This window comes from Serpula lacrymans (assembly GCF_000218685.1).
Source record: "Serpula lacrymans var. lacrymans S7.9 unplaced genomic scaffold SERLAscaffold_6, whole genome shotgun sequence".
In the NCBI taxonomy this organism is placed as follows: Eukaryota; Fungi; Basidiomycota; class Agaricomycetes; order Boletales; family Serpulaceae; genus Serpula; species Serpula lacrymans.
Genome location: NW_006763295.1, coordinates 2,681,349 through 2,700,788, shown reverse-complemented (window position 1 = coordinate 2,700,788; position 19,440 = coordinate 2,681,349). Strand labels below are relative to the sequence as shown.

Below are 19,440 nucleotides of genomic sequence, written 5' to 3'. Positions count from 1 at the left end.
TTTATAGACCTTCCTCTCTGGAAGTATTTCTGATGGCCGGTCGAAATCTATTCATCCATGTCGTGGAGATTAATGCTCCGCGGTCATAAGCTGATTTCAAGGGGTGAATTTGTGTATTTTAGGGAGGCTTCTGACTGGCGGGACTAGCAGAGACACCGTTGACTCTTTTCAAGCAAGTCGCCCCTTCGTATCGCCCTCGAAGTGACCTGCTTGTTCCAGAAGACTTGTGCAGCGCCAGTAGTACTCGCATCCCTCCTGCGTTCGCTATAGGGAGTGTCGTGTGTCATGATTGATTTAGATGGGTTTCTTCCCAAAGATGTTTTCAGATGCTCGGTTGAATTGAATGTACAGTAAAGGCCATCAGGTTATCATTGCTTTACTATATCTCATCGTATGTCGCCCGAGCTACCATGGCACCTTGGCATACTGGTTCCTGGTATTTACTATTTCTCGTGGCTATAGGTTGGAACCTCGACTCTGACTTAACCTTAACGCTGCGCACTGTCAGTTGTGTTACTTACGTTAACGTTACTACTGATATTTGCTCGGTCTGATAGGCCTATCAGAAACGTGAGTAATAGAATGTCCTCAGTTTTGATCGCCTTGTTTCGTTGTTCCTAATTATAAGAACACCTGTTCCTTTCTTCTTAGGTCTGAACACAGAGGTTCATCAAATAATTCATATTCATACTGATTCGAATTTGTGGTAAACAGCATTGTTCACGTACTAGGGGTCTTCCGAAGCGCTTGTTTAAGTTCGGCTTACTAGCCAATACTTCCATACATATCCGGTGACCTTTCGTTTTCAAATGGGTTGCAGGTCCGAGTCGTAAACGCGTAAACTTTCGAGTGCTTCAACTTCGCCCTCTGTATACGGAGCTGATCAAACCCCTTTGACATATTTTCACCGTTGGACTTCCTTTGTCCGAAATAAATGGCCAATCCGCCGGGCATATCGCAATCCGTGTACGATGATCTTGTTCGATACACGAAGTATTCCTCGGGCGCCTATCAGATCCTCTGTCCAAGGCCGATGGGTAACACGCTGGTGCTGCAGGTGTGCCAACCCCTTTGAATCACTGTCATCTAAACTCAAATTTCAAAGTTCACCGATGTCCTAACTAGCACACAAGGTTTTGTGGTTCGGGACGATAAGAGAAAAGAGATTATTGTTGCTTTCAGAGGTAGCCAAAATATATCTCATGTTCTTCTCGGTATGCCATATAATAGATGCTTGAAGTACTGTTTAACCATCCCTATAATTCCAGATAGCCAGATTCTCATGTCACCCCTAAATATTCCCGGTCTTTCTCAAGCAGATGATGCTCGAGTTCACAGTGGTTTTCTCTTTGCCTTCAATTCGGTAGCGTCCACGGTGTTAAATACAGTTAAAGTTCAATTCAATGCCCACCCCGCCTACTCTCTGATATCTACAGGTATGTTCCAACCGACGCAGTAAAGTTCTATGAAGGGTCTGCTTACATCACGCGGGAGCATAGGCCACTCATTGGGCGGCTCGTTGGCTTCCATAGGGGCTATATCAATGAAGTCTAACTTTCCCAACGCTCATGTCAAACTGTTCACTTTTGGTAATGGCTACACACTCTGCTGATCATGCACTCGTTGATGAAGCTATTTCAGGCCAACCTAGAACAGGCAATGGAGCTTTTGCTACTTTAGTAGAACATATACTCTCTCCTTCCAATATTTTTCGAGGTGTGCCTGTTGTTGCCTCTCCTTTAATTTTTCCAATCGGTTTTCGATTTAGCCGTGCATACTTTTGGTCAGAGTTGTGTTCACAGAGTATACAATGCGCATATTCACATATGATATCATTTCAGACGGCGTCCCTACCATGCTTTCCCCACAACTAGGTTATGTCCACCAGTGATTATCGATTACCCTTAAACATGGCTTTCGCTCTCTGATGTATTTCTTCTAGTGCCACCGAATACTGGCAATTTATAGAACCACGTATGTGCAACACAAGTGCATCTAATACTATCAATTAATCTCGGTAATCATATAGCATCTCCAAAAAATGTCAAACAATGCTCAGGGGGAGAAGATCCAGATGGAAGTGCGTCTGTCCGTGAGTCTAAAATTCCTTTGATACCCCTTTTCCATTGCCTTCATAACCAATTTTCCGGCCAGCAACCACCGGAATTAACATTCCTCATATGGTTTATTTCGGTCAAGGTAACACTTCGACTAATCTGAAAGAACGCTATAGTTGAGCTTGATATTTTACCCTTTCGTAGCCATATCACTGGATCCAACAGTCTGTCTGTAGACTTTTTGTTATCACCCATTCCGAGTGACGATCACGATCACGACCACAAATTGAACTCTGAGGGGTCTCACTGAAAGTCGAAGGGCAGTTTTGTTTTATTGTTCTAGGATGCGACTTCATAATACATCATTTTCGCTACCGTATTGCTTTGATCACTTTTTCGTATCGTAGTGAAGTGCTTCCAATCCACAAGACGACAGATTTATGTTTCTTGGGGTCCCCAAGTAAAAGGGTCACGTGATTTTAAGCACCAGTATGCAGGGCCTTTTTCATTTAGCCGCCAACAACAGTCAACCATACTGGAATTTGTACTAGTAACATTCCTCAATTTCTTGAAGATCTCTCGTATCGATGTCGGACGTGAAGGTGTTGCACAGAGTCATACGTCGCCTTGCTGGCTGGGCAGTATGGTCTTTCTTTACGGAGGTGCATGTAATAGGTGGAGAAAACGTTCCTGTGGAGGGTCCTATCATAGTGTGGGTCTCAATCTCTCCTTTCTTTTCACTTTTCTTTCGCGATTTGGGTCTTAGAGTCAGAGACTTTGTCTTGCTCATATCGCTGTTACGTGTAAAGGTGTTTCAGTGAAATTGCGAACCGTGGTCGGACTTATCATGTCTCCACGTACTTGACTTCATCATTATCACTCGTTTACCTTGAGCTTCTTCCAGTACAGCGACGCATCATAACATGATGCTGGATCCTGCTATTCTTTGTAAGATTATTCTGAGTAACAACCATGCCCGCACTCATTGTTTTCTTTAGCATCGGCGTTTCCACATAGGCGCATTCTCCACTACTGGAGCAAAGGTGCATATTCCAGGGTATATCTGTTTTTGCATTTTTTAAATCATATACTTTTCTATTTTCAGCTACCCTATTTGCAAACCCGGTCTTGAAGTACATTCTTTACAGCTCAGGCAATATTCCCGTTGATAGGAAGAGCAAAGACCGACAAATATTGTTCAAGGGGACTTTTGATGCTCTTGGAAAAGGTTACGCTGTCGCACTGTTCCCAGAAGGCACAAGCTATACAGAGCCTCGCATTATGCAAGTGAAGGACGGTGCTGCCTGGGCCGCACTAGAATATACAAAGTGGATTCAAGAGAATGGTATTTCAGGATCGCCGCAAGCCCCTATTGTTATTGTCCCGGCTTCAATCGTCTACACTAACAAATCCAAGTATAGAAGCGATGTCATCATGGAGTAAGCAAATCATTCCTAGTCGTCCAATGTAACTCATTACATTCCCTATCCAAATGTAGATTTGGTCAGCCCATCACGATGGATCTTTACAAAGAACAATTCCTCTCTGATATAGAGGGTGCTCCTCGCGCGGCGGTGAAACGCCTCACTAGCGCCATTGAATCAGAATTGGTGGAAGCCACAATAAACGCTCCTGACTGGTGAGGCCTGCCATCATCAAATCAGTTGCAATTGTAAAATCTTGAATGGCAGGGACACGTTATACGCCGCTCGAATGGCTAGAGATCTCCTCTGGCAAGACGATAGGTCTATCAATTTGGATGACTTTGTCCCAATCTCGCAAACGTACGTGAGACATTTTTTTTCTTTTGGGTTCCGCTGACATGTGTATTACCCTATTGCCTCCAGTTTGGTAGATTTATTTGCGACGACAGATGTTACACCAAATTTCATTTCAGTGAGGAACCGACTCTTGGAATATTATTCCCTCCTTCAATCTATGAACTTGACAAATTCGGTGCTGTCTTCACTACCTCTTCCGAGGACGCTTGATCCGCACAATCCTACTCCCATTCCAAGCCGACTTCTCACGCTCTCCATTCTAGTCCGCGATACGCTCGCTATCGTGATCCGCCTACCCTTTTTTCTGTTTCCTTTCATAGTGCACACTCCTGTTTACATTATGGGGCGGCTTGGTGCTCGACTAGTCGAAGATGAGGAAGAAACTCAAGCACAAAATAAGGTCGTGTTTGGGCTCCTATTTCTCTTAATGATCTACCCAGCTGCATTCTGGTTGTTATGGGCTCTCTTTTGGTATACGAGCACCGGCGCTCTGATTTCTGCGGCAACTGTCTGGTTGTTTGCATTCTACCACAACAAGCTTATCAACGGTCAGTATATTCCATCATTTCAGCTCTACAGTTCCCTAATTTTTTTTGTTATATTACATGTGGTACATCGATTGCGCTATCAAGATAATTACCAACAGTACGTATCACATTTTGGTAACAATAAAAATGTACTGACCTTCTGCAAAGCTTGAAACGTGTGGCCGCTGCGTGGCAAGTTCTGGTTGGAGTCTGGGCACCGAAGCGATGGGAAATGCCTGTGAATGCCCTATCACAATACACAACCCCACAGATACCTCCTGAAAATCCTTGGATCGATAAAAAGAAGAGCATCACCGCGCCCTCCCCGGATCAAGAGCCTCCGGCTAAGGTTCGCCCCAGGCGCCGCCCCTCGTCGAGGAGAATTATGAAGCATGTACTCAGGGCTCGTGGAGAAGCCGTCAAAGCACTATTGAGCTTTTTGAGTCAGCTGGAATCCACTCCCGATACCAAGCGTGTTAAAGCATCCCTCCACTTAGCCAAGATATATGGGTGGACAGATGCCACTGATGGCTCAGAGACACCAGAGGGGTGGAGGAGTGCGAAAGAGGTGACTGCTTTCTTGCGACGCAAAGGGGCTAAGATTGCCTCATTGCAAGAGCATATCGAGGGCGATTGGGCTGCTTTGAGCAGCGAAGGGGAAGAAGAAGGGACCCCTAACGAGGATAGTGATGTGGGGGACAAAGACGACGACATCGTCTGGATCCCTTCCGGCCAACACGAGTGATGACCCTTTCCGTGACTGGGGTTTAATGGAACCTTGCCTATTGGATGGAATTTCATACAGTATTTGATACGCGATTTCTTGATGCCTACGCTAACTTTGGATATATTGCACGTTAATCACATGTGGACAGTTCCTATGAATGCTGTATCGATGATACTTTGTGTCGCGTTTCCAGCACGTCAACGTTGCTGCAACCTCATTAAGACTAAGCTGAAAACGCTCGATATGTGCGTTAGAAGGGAAACGTTAACGCTGTATCAAAGCCGTTTTGGGTGTATCGGTGATAAGCAGAATTGACGCATAGCACAAGGAACAAAGGCCTCAAGAGAGATAAAGCGGACAACAAAGGGGGTGTAACAGACAGCACGTTAGATACGACCGCATCGCTGGATATTAAGGGCAGATACAATATGCTTTGTCCAAACTTAGCACTATCGATAGATCCGGAAGTCTGGTTACCCACATTCATGATGGCTCGTAAAAACAGAGCACCGCAGCAGAATAAGACCAAACCAGAACGATGAATCTTCAACTTTTTGAAATCCACTCATTGTGGATGCGAATATGAGATAGACATGTTCCGCTTTTATGAAGAAGTCTGGGTGTTGGGCCATCCACGAGCTCTCGGTGACATATTCATCGCGCTCAGGCCGCACTTCCTGTCATTGATAGGTCGACCCACCATCACCCCAGTTAGCTACATGTGCTGGGAGAAGGTTGGCCAGACTACATTTGGTGTTCCGGCTTATAGTTGAGCAAGCGGCCATGCTTCCTCCCAGTGGTAATAAGGTTTAGAATTCGAAGGTAGAGCTGAGAGCTTGCAGGACTTGGAGCGTCTGAGGCAGCAGTTCTGCCAATCGAAGATCTTTCAAAGTTTCTGGAACTCGAAGAAAGGAATACTCATAGCGGTAATGATAGGCAAAGAGGCGTGAATGCAACATTGTAGCTTAGATTGAGCGTGAAGTTGAGGCGTGTCCGTCGTCGTTGAACTGATTATCCGGGATGAATCGACCGTGAGATCTGTAGAAAAAGAAAAAATGACAGGATTAGATAGTACAATGATAAATTTAATCTGGTATAATTCTGACCGTGATAGATAAAAATTTAGGAATACTCTTCATTCTCGACGTGTCGGCGAGGTGTGGAGCCAGGTGAGCGCTGAACTGCCAAAAATGAGAAGCGTGCAACGGAGAGCTGAGAGCAGGTACCGATAGCCCGCAACCATAGTACCAGCGCCGTGTCCAAAAGGAGCAGCACAACGTTAGCGTATGTCACTTATTCTGAGAGTGCGAAGGACACGTAGCCAGGCCTGAACCACACACGCGTAGCTATCTTGCCAAGGAAGTGGAAGTTTTATGGTTCCGTCAGTATCCTGGCAAGCACCGTACCAAGAAACGGGGAGCATCTAAAAAATGATCAGCAGTTGACTAGCGGGGTACTAGGGACCCACCTTGGTTGACGAGATATAAAACATAATGCGGTGCAGATCTTCTGTGATAGAAAAATCGTTGGCATGGTCATCATGAGGTCCTGATCACCGTTCAACTTGACAGGGTGCTGGCGAACGCTATATGTACAAGGCATCGTCCTCTTCGAGTAGAAGGATATTTTTGCCGTATAGTAACGACATTCGAATTGAAGACTGTCATTGGAGCTAGTAATAGTAATTGAAAGATTTTGTTTTCCTGGGACCGGCATCACCGGGTCTAGCTCCAGCCACAATTCCCAAAATGGAAAGCGTAGTACAGCACCGCACGTGAGCGAGTGTCGTGTCACCGTTCCTCGTCATCTTCCACGACAACAAACAGCAAAATCAGAAGAAATCGAATACGAGGCTGGCAGATAATTGGCTGGATAATACCATATTCAAGGAACCTTTTATTACACCTTAATCTACGTCCGGATTCTACTTGTCTCCATGCATAGTATCTACTCTCGCGTCAATGGCCTTTCAGCGTTATTTTCTTCCTGCATAATGGCTTTACTGGCAGCGATCGCCCTCTCGACGTTCGTATTCACCGCCGATCCGAAAGGCGACCTCGCCATTGCATCGGTGAAAGTGTAAGTCGTCCTTTCTCTCGCACTTGGTTCCCTCGGCTGGTTTTCGAAATATGTGGAGTACCGATTACTCTAATCACATTTTCTATTCAATCCAAGAATATGTCTTACCTCTTCTTGCGCGTTCACAGGTACCCAGCAAAAGCTAGACGATATCCTAACAAGCAACAGGAGTTTGCCTTTGTGAACTTCAACGTTAGCGCAGGCACGTGCTAGAGTTTATCGCGAACACGTCGGGCGCCCTTACTGACGTGTAGTTTGAACTTTTGTCTATTCATTGGCGTAAAATAATCGTATGCTTGACCCTGCATCCCCATCCCTGCGCGACTTACCACCGACTATCCCGATTTTGCTATGCAGATTTGACGCCTTTATTCAACTGGAACACCAAGCAACTTTTTCTCTACCTCGAGGCAGAATATACCAACGCAAAAGGAGTAAGTCAATCCTCAATTCTTCTACTCCTTAATTGCTCGTCAGCAGATCCCGGCCTCCGGTGTATTGCGCCCGACGTTCCCGAATTCTTATTTCATTGATAGTTTTGCGACTCTATGCTTACTCGTTTTCTTCCATTTTCCTTTGCTTATAGGTCAAGAATGATGTCGTCGTCTGGGATCGCATCGTAAGACGCAAAGAAGATGCTGTTCTCAATGTCGTAGGCAAGAATAAATACATGTTCCGTGAACTGTCATCGACGTTCAAGTAAGTCGTGTCCCTTATTTTATTGCTACTCAATATGTGCGGTTATCTCGGCCCCCTGTTCTCGTATTTCACCCCGATCCAGCGGAGAGAATATCTCGCTGGCTTTATTTTCATTATTGACTGATGGATACCTTGTTTCAGACAAGTGCCCCCCGCTCACTACTCTCTCAAATATAACGTGATGCCCTATGTCGGTGTGCTCACCTACGGAGAAGCGGCACGGACGTTGGAGCCTGTTGCATTCCCTCTAGCGCAGGAGTCTGTCTCATGACAACATCACATGCGACAGGACAGTATTCTTGCTAGTTGGCGGAGCAACACTCGCGGCACTGAGACGTACACCGCGGACTTTCTGCAAGAATTGTTACATAAGTCGTCGTTTATAGATATTGAAGGGTTGGGTTTTGAGTTTTGATATTCTTTACTTATCCCAGGTCGTATCCTCAGAAACTAGTTTGTGCACGTTGTAACCAGAACTATGGGTCCATGTGTATATCATTTTGACTATTCAAAAGCCCCTCAAACTTCACTGGCGTGTGTAAAACGTCTCCCACGACTATAGCTGTTGTCATATTGTAAGCATACGTGAGGACGACGACGATGAAAACAGTTCAGTTCTCGTCTCAGCTCCGCGTCATTGATGCGTTGATTCTGCGTCGATAGAACTGATCGATTCAGGCTCAGGTTTCGTAGGACACTTGGACCAGAGATCGCCCATCATGAAGACACAACCCACCTAACATGCGCTGGGAGAAGGACCGCTGTGATTGTTGACGCCCTTACCTCAGCTTTTGGGCACAGCGACGTTCCATCATTTCACGAGGCTGCCAGATCAGGCGTTCTGCGATTTTTTCGCCTAAAAGGCACGCAAGTTCTAAAAGGTCCATGATAACGTATCTCCAGATGGGTGCTTTTGCGCAACTTCTTTCTAGTGCCGGCAGCAATTGAGAGAATCATATTTTGTAATAGACCGATGACGGTCCGCAGTTACTACACTGGGGGATGAATATTCCCACTGTAAGGTGTGGGGGGAGGAGGAGGGATGATTCATTATGTGGCAAGGGTGTCATCGAGGAGGGTAATAGTAAGCGAGATATGTGTGTGGCGTCAAGAGGATCATGAAATGGGACAGGAAGAGACATCCATTCCACGGAAGACTTGGTGACGAAAGCACCAGTTTGGTGAAGGCGGTGTGTGTGGGGAAGACGTTATCTCGTCAATCTGAGATTGTTATCTTCTTTGCTGAGCGCCAATGTTCGTAGACAGAGACCGACTCTAGTCCATTCAGAAACGCATCCATCAGTCGCTGGGCTTATCCGGAGAGACCCCCGATTTGCTGGTGAAATTCGGCTGATGTGACGAATGCGTTGTGCTCGCCAGGATGAAAAGTGGTTGCAAGCACACATGATCTTGGTGATCTGGGATTCTTCGAATTCGCCAAGCTTCAGGGTGTTGAAAATTTCAGAGGTGCGGAGGAGGTGCTTCGTTGGAAGCGGGTGCAGCGGCGGGTAAGGTGGAAAGAGACTAGCACCCTAGGAGCTGTTGAGAAAGAGTGCAGCGAATTGGAGCTGTGCGATCAATAAGACTTGAATGGGCCCAGCCATGCGGACGGTGCTGAATGATTTCATTGATTGGAGGTTGATATGGAAAAGGGAAGGCTGTATTGGTAAAGCATGCGAGATAATAAGCCCAGAATGCTAGTTTCTAGTCTTGTTCTTGAAACGAAAAGAGAATGGCAGCCACGGGTGAGGAAGGGATAAGTGTAGGTCCAGGTGACGGCAGAATGGCTCTTTACCGGAAATGTCTCGAATGCACTCATGACCCATTACAAAGGGCCATACTATACTCTCTGAGCCCTGACTCAGCCTAGCGCGTATTTACAGGGCACACCTTGTTATTTTTACACAGAACATACAAGTGCCTGTCTTTCTCTTATAAACCCACTTCCATCTTTTCCTTTTCCCTCGACGTGCTCATCCACTTTTGCTTCCGCTTCCTCCTTTGCTTCCGCGCCCTCTTCTGCCTCCGCCACAATGAATCACCCGTCGTCCTCCCAGTGGAACGCCCACCAGTACAGACACCACCACGACGACCACGACGACGACGACATGTCCGCATTCGACTGCTCAGGCACCTCCTTCTCCAGAACACACCACGAGATGATGGCCTATGCCTCTCAGACCTACAACGAGGAGCCCATAGACTATGGCGTCCAGGTGTGTATCCACAATCGCCGCTGTCCTTTGTCTGACCGTCTCCAGCTCAAGCCAAAGCGCGGGTATACTTTCGAGGAAATTCAGTCCGAGACGTTCTTTGACAACTTGGACGAGGAGGAGCTCAAGTTTTTCCGCATGTACGGCCAGCCTGTCTTTATTCCATATAGCAACGACCCGGACTCGTACGGCGAATGGGCTATATGCGACAGAAATACAACATTCCCTCAGGATGACAATATGGATTCGTGCTATCCCAACTCGTACCCGACTTCGTCCGTCTCGTATACCTTATCTCACTGCATGGACCTCCCGGCGTCTATTCCATCTGCGCACCACTATCATCAAGGCGATGTCCTCGATGCCACCGCTCCCACACAGGTATCCTACGACTCTACCGCTGCCTCTGATATGCACCTTCACTACGAGTGGGCAAAGCAGAGAAGCAGCGGGCATGACCCCGCTGGTTCGGCAGACTATGGTCAGCCAGTCCCAGTCGCGGTAAGTGCCCCCCCTCCTTCTGTTCTGCACACACCATACTGACGTCTGCATCTCAGCACGAACTCCCCTATTCGTCTCCCCAGCTATCGCACACACCCTCACTCACACCGCCATTCAACATGAAGATTGAGCACGAAGAGGTCGAGGTACCACCTCACCTCATCGTGCCTTCACAGCAATCTCTTGCCGATTACGCGGCTCAGTCACAGTCCCTGCCAGCGTCATATGCATACGAAGATCATCCACCTATGGACCATCTGCCTTATCCACCACCTCACCAGCTCCCCCTAAAGACCGAGAATGATAGTCGCCCGATGGCCTCATGGGGGCCTGAATATGTCCCCACTCAGCCACCTCAGCCACTGACAGTGCCGAGCCAATCATACGCTGAGCCAGTGCCCGCACGTTCCATCTCGCTCACCGAGGAGTCGGATCCCCATCATGGTCACTCGCATACCGGTCATAGCCACTCTGCTGCACATCGGCGCCGAGGGGGCTCTCCACGTCGTACGCGCTCGCCATCGCCCCGTTTTGCTGCCACGATGAGGTTAAGCCCTCTGCCCTCAAGTAAGCGGCTCCTAGAGAAAAAACCAGCACTCGCTTGCCTTTTCTGCAGAGGGCGTAAAATCGCATGCGGCCCGCCTGTACCGGGAAGCAAGGACAAAACCTGCAAGTAAGTTTCATTCAGCTGTCATCGCACCATTCCTATGATAGGGAAGCGGGGTAAGGAGGGTCGACGACGACGATTTTATCCAACCCTGCCTCTCGTCATTCCTTATATAGCGTAGTTCGGGATCTGTCCGCCTATGAGGGGGTCATGTGGCCCTTCGAGGTGGGATTTATCCCGGATGTTTGCGCTCTATCATATCATCGATATCGATCATCTTCCCTCTCACGTCTTTCAACCGCTACTCGAGAAAATTCAGGGCTGACCTAGGGTTTTTCTTTCCTTTCTAGTCAGTGCGCTAGGCGTCACCTAAAGTGCGAGTACCCTCTCGAATCGAGACGTGGGATGCGTAAGCGAAAGGCGTCAGCCTCGACACCTCCTTGCAGCACTCCTGCGAACGTGAACGTCGACGGTCCGAAGGTCACGGTTAAGGCTAGCCGAAAGCGGTGAGCTTACAGGCAGGGCCTGTCAGGTAACCTCGTGTGTTTTTTTAGAGAAAAAAAATGTTATCATTTCATCCACGAGGGTGCTGGGGCGTGGGCGGCCGGTGTATTGGCTGTCCCATTGTCTGGGCTGGCTGTGAAATATATCTGTATTTAGCATTATCTCATAACTCGTCGCACTTTTTTCTTTCTTCCTCCCTTTATTTCGTCACTCCCATACCTTTTTCATTTTTTCGTACATTTACATTTTATACCTTCGTCTTATTTGGTGCTCACTTTTCCATTGTTATATTTGAGCTGACATCATCCGTACCTTGTTCTTATCCTTCTTTTGTGATTGGGTCACTTTTTCGGTTGTGCCGATTCACAGTGTCCTGTGCTGTCGTTTTTGTCTTTTAAATTGCTATGTCGTCACGTTTTACAGTATGTCCTTGCATCATGCAAATGCCAACATGTCCTATGTTGTCTTACTAGAAGTTAATGGGATAGGTTTCCTACAGCTTTGTGTGCGTTGAGAAAGTGGATGATGATAGTGAGCACGACGCGATCACTCGCACTTGGTATCACACGAGGAATTTTATGAAAAGCATATTGTATTGCATGCGTGTTATAAGAGAACAGGGGTTGTGTGACGTTATCCAAGAAAATTATTATGCAATGTGATATAGAGGTAATAAAGAAACATCATTCAAGTTCATTAAGGAGCGTGGCGAGTTTGAGAGGTGGTGTATGGGAATGGAAACAGGGTAAGGACCGTGTGTCGTGCGACAATAACCGAGTACAAGTGTAAGCCAAAAAAGAATATCATGAAAAAATATGAAACAAGAAATCACTTCATGAAGAAGTTTCCACCGATGAGGGGGAGGGTCCTATAGATACATCATTCATCCCACTTCACTTTCGCGCGGCCTTTTGCGGGGAATTGTTGCGAGTCGACCTCCTGGGTTTCTGCGCGGGGGCTGCTTCTTCTTCATCGCTGTAATGTTCTTCTTGCACTTTCATCCCAGCCGCAGCATCCCGCAAGCGTGCGCGTCCACGTGTGGCACCAGCAGGAGCAGGAGCAGCAACTCCTCGTCCACGATTAGCCTTGGCTGCCCCGCGAGTCTTGGGTGACGAATCAGAGTCAGAGCTGTTCTTCCCCTTCTTGCGAGCCGTGTTCGACCCATCGTTCAAAGGCGAAGAGCGCACTTCACCGTCGGGAGTGAGGGCGTCAGAGTTGGTCATATGCTTTCGCTTGTTACCCGCCACCGTGCTCGGGCCAGCCCCGTTCTGGTCCGCCGCCTCCTGGGAGGCAATCATCTGCCACGAAGGCTCTGCGATGACGGGTCCACTGCCGTTGCCGTTGCCATTCTCGTTCTCAGCTGCTTGGGACATGACGTGGCTGCGTCGCTGCAGCCTCCCACGCCCGCCTTCCTGGCTGAGCTGGAGATGCTCAAAGTTCTGGTTGACGACGGCTTGGACGAGTGAGACAGGTTTGTCTTGCGCCATGACTTCATCTTCGAAATCGTCTGGGACGGACGACAGGATCGAGGACTCGTCGCCAGGGAGAGAGCAAACCGAAGGCATTTGCTGGATGTCTCGAGCCTGATCGACAGGCAACGCATGATGCACGTCTTTCAACCAGGGATGTTTGCGAGCGTCGGAGAGCGACATGCGTGTGCGCGGGTTGTAGTCTAGGAGACACCTGATGAAATCTTGCGCTGATCGATAGTTAGGGCGGGGTGTCATTAAAGGTGGGGAGATGAGAATGACGAACCTTGTGCGCTTATTCCACATTGGTTCAGTGTGTTCCAATCGATGGTACGCTCTGCAATTCGGATTTTGATGTCTTGTTGCCTCTCATCTTCGAGGAATGGGCTAGAGGTTGTCAACCTATTCATGGATCTACATTAGACCCCCGCAAGATCACAGAAAGCAGCATAAACCCACATTGAAAAGACGATGACACCGACACTCCAGCTGTCAACAAGATGATCGTAACCCTCTTGGTTCTGTTGCGTGACCACCTCGGGCGCAAGATAACTAGGTGTACCACACATGGTCTACAAATAAGAAGACGTAAGGCCATGACAAGGAGATAACGAGGCCATATATTTACCTTTAGGAAGGTCAAACTGTCGACGACCTTGGCGAGACCGAAGTCTGCCACCTTGACGATGGGAGGGTCATGAGAGGTCAGGAGGACATTCTATGAATTCAATGAAGATCTTCATGAACAAAACTGGACATGTCAATATGCAAAATCCATCACTCACCTCGGGCTTGAGGTCGCGATGGGCAATACCCTTGCTATGAATGTACTACGAGGAGAATGAATTTCAGTTGATGTCGCTTCTAGTGTGACGGATCAGGTACTTACTGCAAGGGCATCAGCGATCTGATAAGTAATGTGACGGGACATCGGCTCGTCTACAATAGGACAGGGGGTCAGAAGGCGAATTTGACGGAAAGAGTTACGAAAAGCTCACTAAGTCCATTATTTTTAAGAATATAATCAAGAAGATCGCCTCCATCAACAAATTCCAACACGAGATCTATGTTAACAGATATCAGATCTACGCTTCCATGAGTCAACATAATCGACTTACTGATGTTGGCGTCTTCGAAGAACACTTCTTTCAGCTGGCAAATGTTCTGGTGGTTAAGTTTTTCTAGGATACTGATTTCCCTAGCGAAAGCAGATGCTCGCTGGACGTTGCTCGCATTGGGATCTCCAGCTGTGGCACGCCTGATCTTGTTCTCTTGGATCATCTTGATTGCGTACCATTGGCCAGTGGAACGCGACACAGCCTTCATGACTGTGGCGAAAGAGCCTTTGCCGAGCTCATGGCCAATGTCATAAAAGGCATGAAGACCACCAGCAGGAGGACCAGCGGCGGTATGCCTATAAATAAAGCCTATCATACAAAATCGGGCTTCAGTCGCGTAAAGACAAATGTAATAGGACAGATACTCACGATAGTCTTCCAGAGGGTCGGTCTGGGGTTGAGGAGAACCAAAAGCGATTTCATTTCCTTCTTTGAGAATTCCGGTCTTCTCCCTACCGATCTTGACTCCGTTAATCTGAGAGGAACGTGGCGTGAATAACATATATGAGGATGGGAGTTGAAAAGACGACGCACATATGTACCATTGCTGGAGGTGTCAAGGATCGTGACAGAGGACTGTTTATCCTCTTTACCATCCCACATGAGCCTGCAATGCTTGTTGCCTGGATGAAGAAATGTGACATGAGCATCCACACACGATAGAGTTCCGGAACGCGTCACGAGACGCGTAGAGGGGTTAAATACGAAACATATACTCACTGACTTTGGCTCCTGGGAACACGACATCGTTATCGGGGCCGCGCCCGAGGGTGACAGTGGGCGAAAGCTTCCAGAAGTCGATGCGCCTGAGGGAGCTGCTGCAAGGTTGGAGGAATCCCCAAAGGTGAGCGTTGATATCATTGCTGTTGGTGGGCTGGGAGGCGGCTTGAGTAGACTGGGTGGCTTGTCCGTCTGTGCCATCCTCCATGATCGATTCGTCCTGGGGGAGTTGGGCGGGTGGTTGCATCATTTTTGAGACGAAACAAGGAGTTTTGAGACTATGTGTAACAGAGAAGATGGACGGATGTGAGATAGATGTGTAGACTCGAGGGCGGGTTTATGAGAGTTGTGAAATGGGGAGTAAATGAGGTAAAAAAAAGTTTAAATGTGCTGCGTAGGAGTTACGGGAGCTTGGGGCTTGACTGACGTGTTGAGATTGGGAATGGAGAGATATTCGTGTAATTCGTGGGTTCTTTATACGAAACTGAGATTGGAAGACGCGCTTTGACGCTGGAGTAGCTTTGACCTGCTCTGGTCGCCCACAACGACAAAGCTCAAGCTGAGAAAAAGCGTACAAATGGCCAAGCTTCCTTTTGTGGGCCCGCGCGTGGCAAATCTAAGTGGACCAGACACACTTTGACCGGATCTGCTTTCAAAAAGACAATCTCGAATCAAAAACCAATTGTTGGATGTGTGCTTTTAGCGTATCTGGTGCTTTGGCCGTCGACGATAACCGGTTTCTGTGGTTTCTGCGGTTCTGGCTTATGTTCCCTTTGACTGGGACAATATCCCAGCCACGTGCTGACCAGGGCCGTCCCAATATGGTAACTAAGAACGTGCCCGCTCGCTTTTAACCAGGCATTGCTTGTCCACCCGCTTTAACCGTAACCAGCGGCATTGTAACCCCCACCACATTATTCACCACCATAACATGGAATCAAACAACCCATACCACTCGGGAACATGAATATTTCACAATTGTCTCACAATGGTAACGTTGGCGAGTCGGTGGCCAAGTCTATGTATTCCTTCGGTCTCTCGGACTAACGCAAGAACTTTCATTCGAGTCCTAGAATATCTAAGATTCTAGAATCGAAAGATGCTGGCCATGATCGAAAGAGGTTTCTATTCAAAAATATCGCAAGAAGACCCAGCACCAAGTTCTCAAAATATCGCTCTCGCTCATGGACACAGCTCTTCGGAAGCATCCAGAATCAGTGAGTATGATATCGCTCGCTTTGATTGGTACAGCGTACTCACCCGCTGAAGGCAGTCTCAGCGCATCCACTAACGCCCGTATTTCTGCGGGCCCAGTCCTGCAGCACCCTCCCACAAGGATGCCACCCCACGTTCCATTTCCACGTGCCGAGTCGACGATCTGACCTAGTTGTTCACCCCATACCCGTCCCTTTTGCGTCTCATTCGATCCTCTCCATGTCCTCGAGACAGGATCGTAAACGTCCCCTCCATTCGGATACAATACGAGCCATGGCCTTCCTCCGAGTCGCGCTTTCTCCTCAGCATTGTTCAGCGCCCTCTCAAAATCTGACAGCAAATCTGGCAGGAATTCGATTCCTGTACAGTTTATCCCAATGCCACTTGGGAGTGTCAACGGCTGTCTGACGACCTCACCTATTCGTCCATCGTTTTCTTCCCCCAGGACCGCATTCAAGACTTCCGAAGCAGATAGATACTCGCCTCCCGGAGTCTTTCGCTCTGGGTAGTGCCCACCTGGGAAAACAGTACTGATCCACCACGGCTTCCACTCCCCATTATCAGCCACTGCACCGCCCAACATCCCCATCGCCCTCCTAATCGCCTTTACCTCCCTCGCCAAAGGCACAGTTTCAAAAGCAATACAGTCGACAGCATCCCAACATTCTCGATCACTTGTGAATACTTGCAATCTCTCACTGTGGAAATGAGCGAGAGCATCGATAGAACTTTCTCTTTGCGCCACATCGTCTCCAAAAACGTTCTCGTTCTGCCCTGAGGATGAGAATGCTTTTGGTCCGTATGGGGGAGGGTAGAACCCGTCGAATTCCTGCGCTGGGTACAAGGTTGCTCCAAATGGGCCTAACGACAGCGCAATGCGTATGTCTCCTGGTAAAACGTTCCTATTCTGGTCGCAGAACCTCCTCTTTGCTTCCCGAGCCACCTCGACAGATTTACGCATGATCCGCGTAGCATCCTCACGAGAGTAGCCCGCTCGTTCGAACGTTGTGAAAGCACATTGGTACCTACCCAACGCATTTTGTGTATTTACATTGCTTAGCTCACTACAACACTCCATGTAAGTACGTGCCAGGCTTACGTCGATGTGAGGATAGTCCTGGCACCAGCGCCAAGGAATGAGAGGTGGACTTGGATAAGAGTCTCCGAATTTTCGTCAATTGATTTAGCAGACCACAGGGGAGTATGTGCGATATCCTCGTGAAAGATGTCCTCTAGAGTAGTTCCCTGTCGCAATAAAAAGGTGGATTACTCACATGGTCAATCGATGACCCCCTGTTGTTACAATGAATCACTGACCAATCCTCCATCCAAGACATTCACGGATTGGTCACTGTATAGACTACCAAACGACATGGGAGGCAATGCAAAGGCTATACCTCTTTACTGTTTTATGTATGACAAAATTATGATGAAGTTTCAACATAGACCAGGAAGCTGCAACAGAATTTGAATTTCGAAATGACATTTAACCATATTCCAGTCAAGTCACCTGATCAGAATCTTAGAATGAACATTTCAAAAACAGATTAATGAATATCATTATCGTTTGAAACAATTATCTATAAGCATTGCTCTACGTGATACACAAATAACATTCTACTTTGCAATTCAAACGTAGATTAATGGACTATACAGTGGTGACGTTTATGTGGAGGCCCCACATTCTAATCAGTTATATTTTATGAGATTGGCGGCAACGAGTTCGATCAATAGGGTAGAACATAAAAAAGCCTAACGCAACCGCGGGACCCACAAGATCGGAAAAAGGGCTCGTCATCACTGCTCTAGCGATCCCGTCATTAACGTGTGTGACGTCTTTCAAGTATGGCATTTATATTTCGTATGAATTTTTTGAATAACGTTTTCCGATCGATCGACCGCTGGAGTGACGGTGAAGGCAATTGAAAATAGCAATGCGAGATTATTGAACCATTCCACAACAAGCTACTGCCGTGTATGATGAGCAACCCGGGGTGACATTTGGCAAGATAAGAATGAATAATGACAGCCTCATGGGATACAGAGACACGACGGTTGCTTTCGTCGGTACTGCTCACTGCGTCATGATTTCTGAAGCATTTTTTCCCTCTTGGCTCTCTCTTGCGAGAACTGTTTGGGTAGGAGCGAGAGGCCCGCTAGGTACAGAACTGGAAGCAGCTGTCAACAGCATAGCACCATCTTCAGTACGCAGATAAACCGCAAGGCCACCTCGGACTTACCACGACCCAGACGTACCACACGATCTGTGCGGCGTTGGAAATTCTTCCATGGTGCGCGTGGTAGAGCCATTCATACTTGAATCCAGTCCTGACTTGATAGAAGGAAGCGCCGACGATGAATAGTCCAAGCAACACATGGAAATAGTTTTGAATCGGGCGCCTGGCTCTTCCTCTTGGGTGGAACAGGGTAATGATGGCGCCGAGAGCACACTGCACAAAGTACAGCACGAACAGTGCTACGCCCCACTTCTGATATGGACACACAACTCTAATTTGGCTCACTCAAAGAAACGAGTATACAGACTCACTTTATGGAGGTCTCTGAGGTGAGCCTCTCCAGAACCTGCAATACCTAACGCGACTCCAGCGATAATCATAGGACCGGCTGAAACAACAACGGTGAGGAAATTTTCAATGCCAAGGAAAGGGTACATACCAATTGCGACTTGTACGATTATATGTCCTGTACGCCAAGCAGGGCTAACAGTTCTGAAATATCTTCCCACCAAAATACCAATAGGCATGAAAAGGAGGTATCCCAACACGGTCAGAATGCCATGGGCAACGAGCATTTTTTGTGGAGAGGTTAGTGGCCCTGTGTTCGATGACGCAAAAGAAACCGGGGAGATGCATATGGTCTGTATGGAACTCACAATAAGAACAGTGCCATATGAGATTATAGAGCAAATACTGACGTCTCCGCATTCCATGTTATCAGCGAGCGTCGCTCCGTCAGGGAAATATCTAGCGGTCATCTATTGACAGAGAAGTCAGCTGTATGACCTGAAATCCCAAAGGACGCACACATATATACCTATTGAGCACAAGACCAATGCAAGTAGATGGCAGTACCAAGATACTGGATATAAAAGCTAAATCGTTGAGATTGCTTAGGGTGATAGCGATATGACAGTGGAATTAGGGGTGTGAATTAAATTTTTGGAGAATAACAGTAACACGACGGTCAATGAAGACTTTGTACG

At 47.6% G+C, this 19,440-nt stretch overlaps 8 protein-coding genes across 8 annotated transcripts; 5 read left to right on the top strand and 3 right to left on the bottom strand.

Moving 5' to 3' along the window:
* Positions 1–822: 822 nt before the first annotated feature.
* Positions 823–2,501, top strand: SERLADRAFT_388749 (uncharacterized protein; the record flags this gene model as incomplete). Its single annotated transcript, XM_007318043.1, has 11 exons — positions 823–1,057; positions 1,106–1,214; positions 1,269–1,436; positions 1,500–1,589; positions 1,642–1,716; positions 1,769–1,783; positions 1,842–1,887; positions 1,943–1,974; positions 2,030–2,092; positions 2,155–2,199; positions 2,262–2,501. 11 exons carry the CDS (start codon positions 935–937, stop codon positions 2,291–2,293), a joined length of 798 nt encoding a protein of 265 aa, XP_007318105.1.
* A 90-nt stretch (positions 2,502–2,591) lies between these two features.
* Positions 2,592–5,688, top strand: SERLADRAFT_466873 (uncharacterized protein; the record flags this gene model as incomplete). The annotated part of the gene is made up of 9 exons (XM_007318042.1): positions 2,592–2,769; positions 2,962–3,005; positions 3,056–3,100; positions 3,163–3,496; positions 3,556–3,696; positions 3,749–3,841; positions 3,905–4,386; positions 4,471–4,483; positions 4,534–5,688. 9 exons carry the CDS (start codon positions 2,645–2,647, stop codon positions 5,108–5,110), a joined length of 1,854 nt encoding a protein of 617 aa, XP_007318104.1.
* Positions 5,689–6,884: 1,196 nt separating this feature from the next.
* Positions 6,885–8,394, top strand: SERLADRAFT_388739 (uncharacterized protein; the record flags this gene model as incomplete). Its single annotated transcript, XM_007318041.1, has 5 exons — positions 6,885–7,171; positions 7,300–7,373; positions 7,529–7,605; positions 7,758–7,870; positions 8,012–8,394. The coding sequence occupies 5 exons, from the start codon at positions 7,086–7,088 to the stop codon at positions 8,139–8,141; spliced, it is 480 nt and encodes a 159-aa protein (XP_007318103.1).
* An 838-nt stretch (positions 8,395–9,232) lies between these two features.
* Positions 9,233–9,484, top strand: SERLADRAFT_466863 (uncharacterized protein; the record flags this gene model as incomplete). The annotated part of the gene is made up of 2 exons (XM_007318040.1): positions 9,233–9,319; positions 9,346–9,484. The coding sequence occupies 2 exons, from the start codon at positions 9,233–9,235 to the stop codon at positions 9,451–9,453; spliced, it is 195 nt and encodes a 64-aa protein (XP_007318102.1).
* A 1,393-nt stretch (positions 9,485–10,877) lies between these two features.
* On the top strand, positions 10,878–12,196 carry SERLADRAFT_448869 (uncharacterized protein; the record flags this gene model as incomplete). Its single annotated transcript, XM_007318039.1, has 2 exons — positions 10,878–11,257; positions 11,542–12,196. The coding sequence occupies 2 exons, from the start codon at positions 10,899–10,901 to the stop codon at positions 11,699–11,701; spliced, it is 519 nt and encodes a 172-aa protein (XP_007318101.1).
* A 77-nt stretch (positions 12,197–12,273) lies between these two features.
* On the bottom strand, positions 12,274–15,558 carry SERLADRAFT_415321 (uncharacterized protein; the record flags this gene model as incomplete). The annotated part of the gene is made up of 11 exons (XM_007318038.1): positions 12,274–13,394; positions 13,451–13,566; positions 13,624–13,736; positions 13,793–13,882; positions 13,950–13,994; positions 14,054–14,103; positions 14,163–14,228; positions 14,283–14,591; positions 14,652–14,757; positions 14,817–14,905; positions 15,003–15,558. The coding sequence occupies 11 exons, from the start codon at positions 15,250–15,252 to the stop codon at positions 12,589–12,591; spliced, it is 2,040 nt and encodes a 679-aa protein (XP_007318100.1).
* Positions 15,559–16,041: 483 nt separating this feature from the next.
* On the bottom strand, positions 16,042–17,616 carry SERLADRAFT_466856 (uncharacterized protein; the record flags this gene model as incomplete). Its single annotated transcript, XM_007318037.1, has 4 exons — positions 16,042–16,198; positions 16,263–17,242; positions 17,317–17,462; positions 17,535–17,616. 4 exons carry the CDS (start codon positions 17,589–17,591, stop codon positions 16,185–16,187), a joined length of 1,197 nt encoding a protein of 398 aa, XP_007318099.1.
* Positions 17,617–18,137: 521 nt separating this feature from the next.
* SERLADRAFT_415319 (uncharacterized protein) lies at positions 18,138–19,335 on the bottom strand (the record flags this gene model as incomplete). The annotated part of the gene is made up of 6 exons (XM_007318036.1): positions 18,138–18,395; positions 18,458–18,706; positions 18,766–18,842; positions 18,894–19,095; positions 19,153–19,212; positions 19,272–19,335. The coding sequence occupies 5 exons, from the start codon at positions 19,210–19,212 to the stop codon at positions 18,300–18,302; spliced, it is 684 nt and encodes a 227-aa protein (XP_007318098.1).
* Between the last annotated feature and the right edge of the window lie 105 nt (positions 19,336–19,440).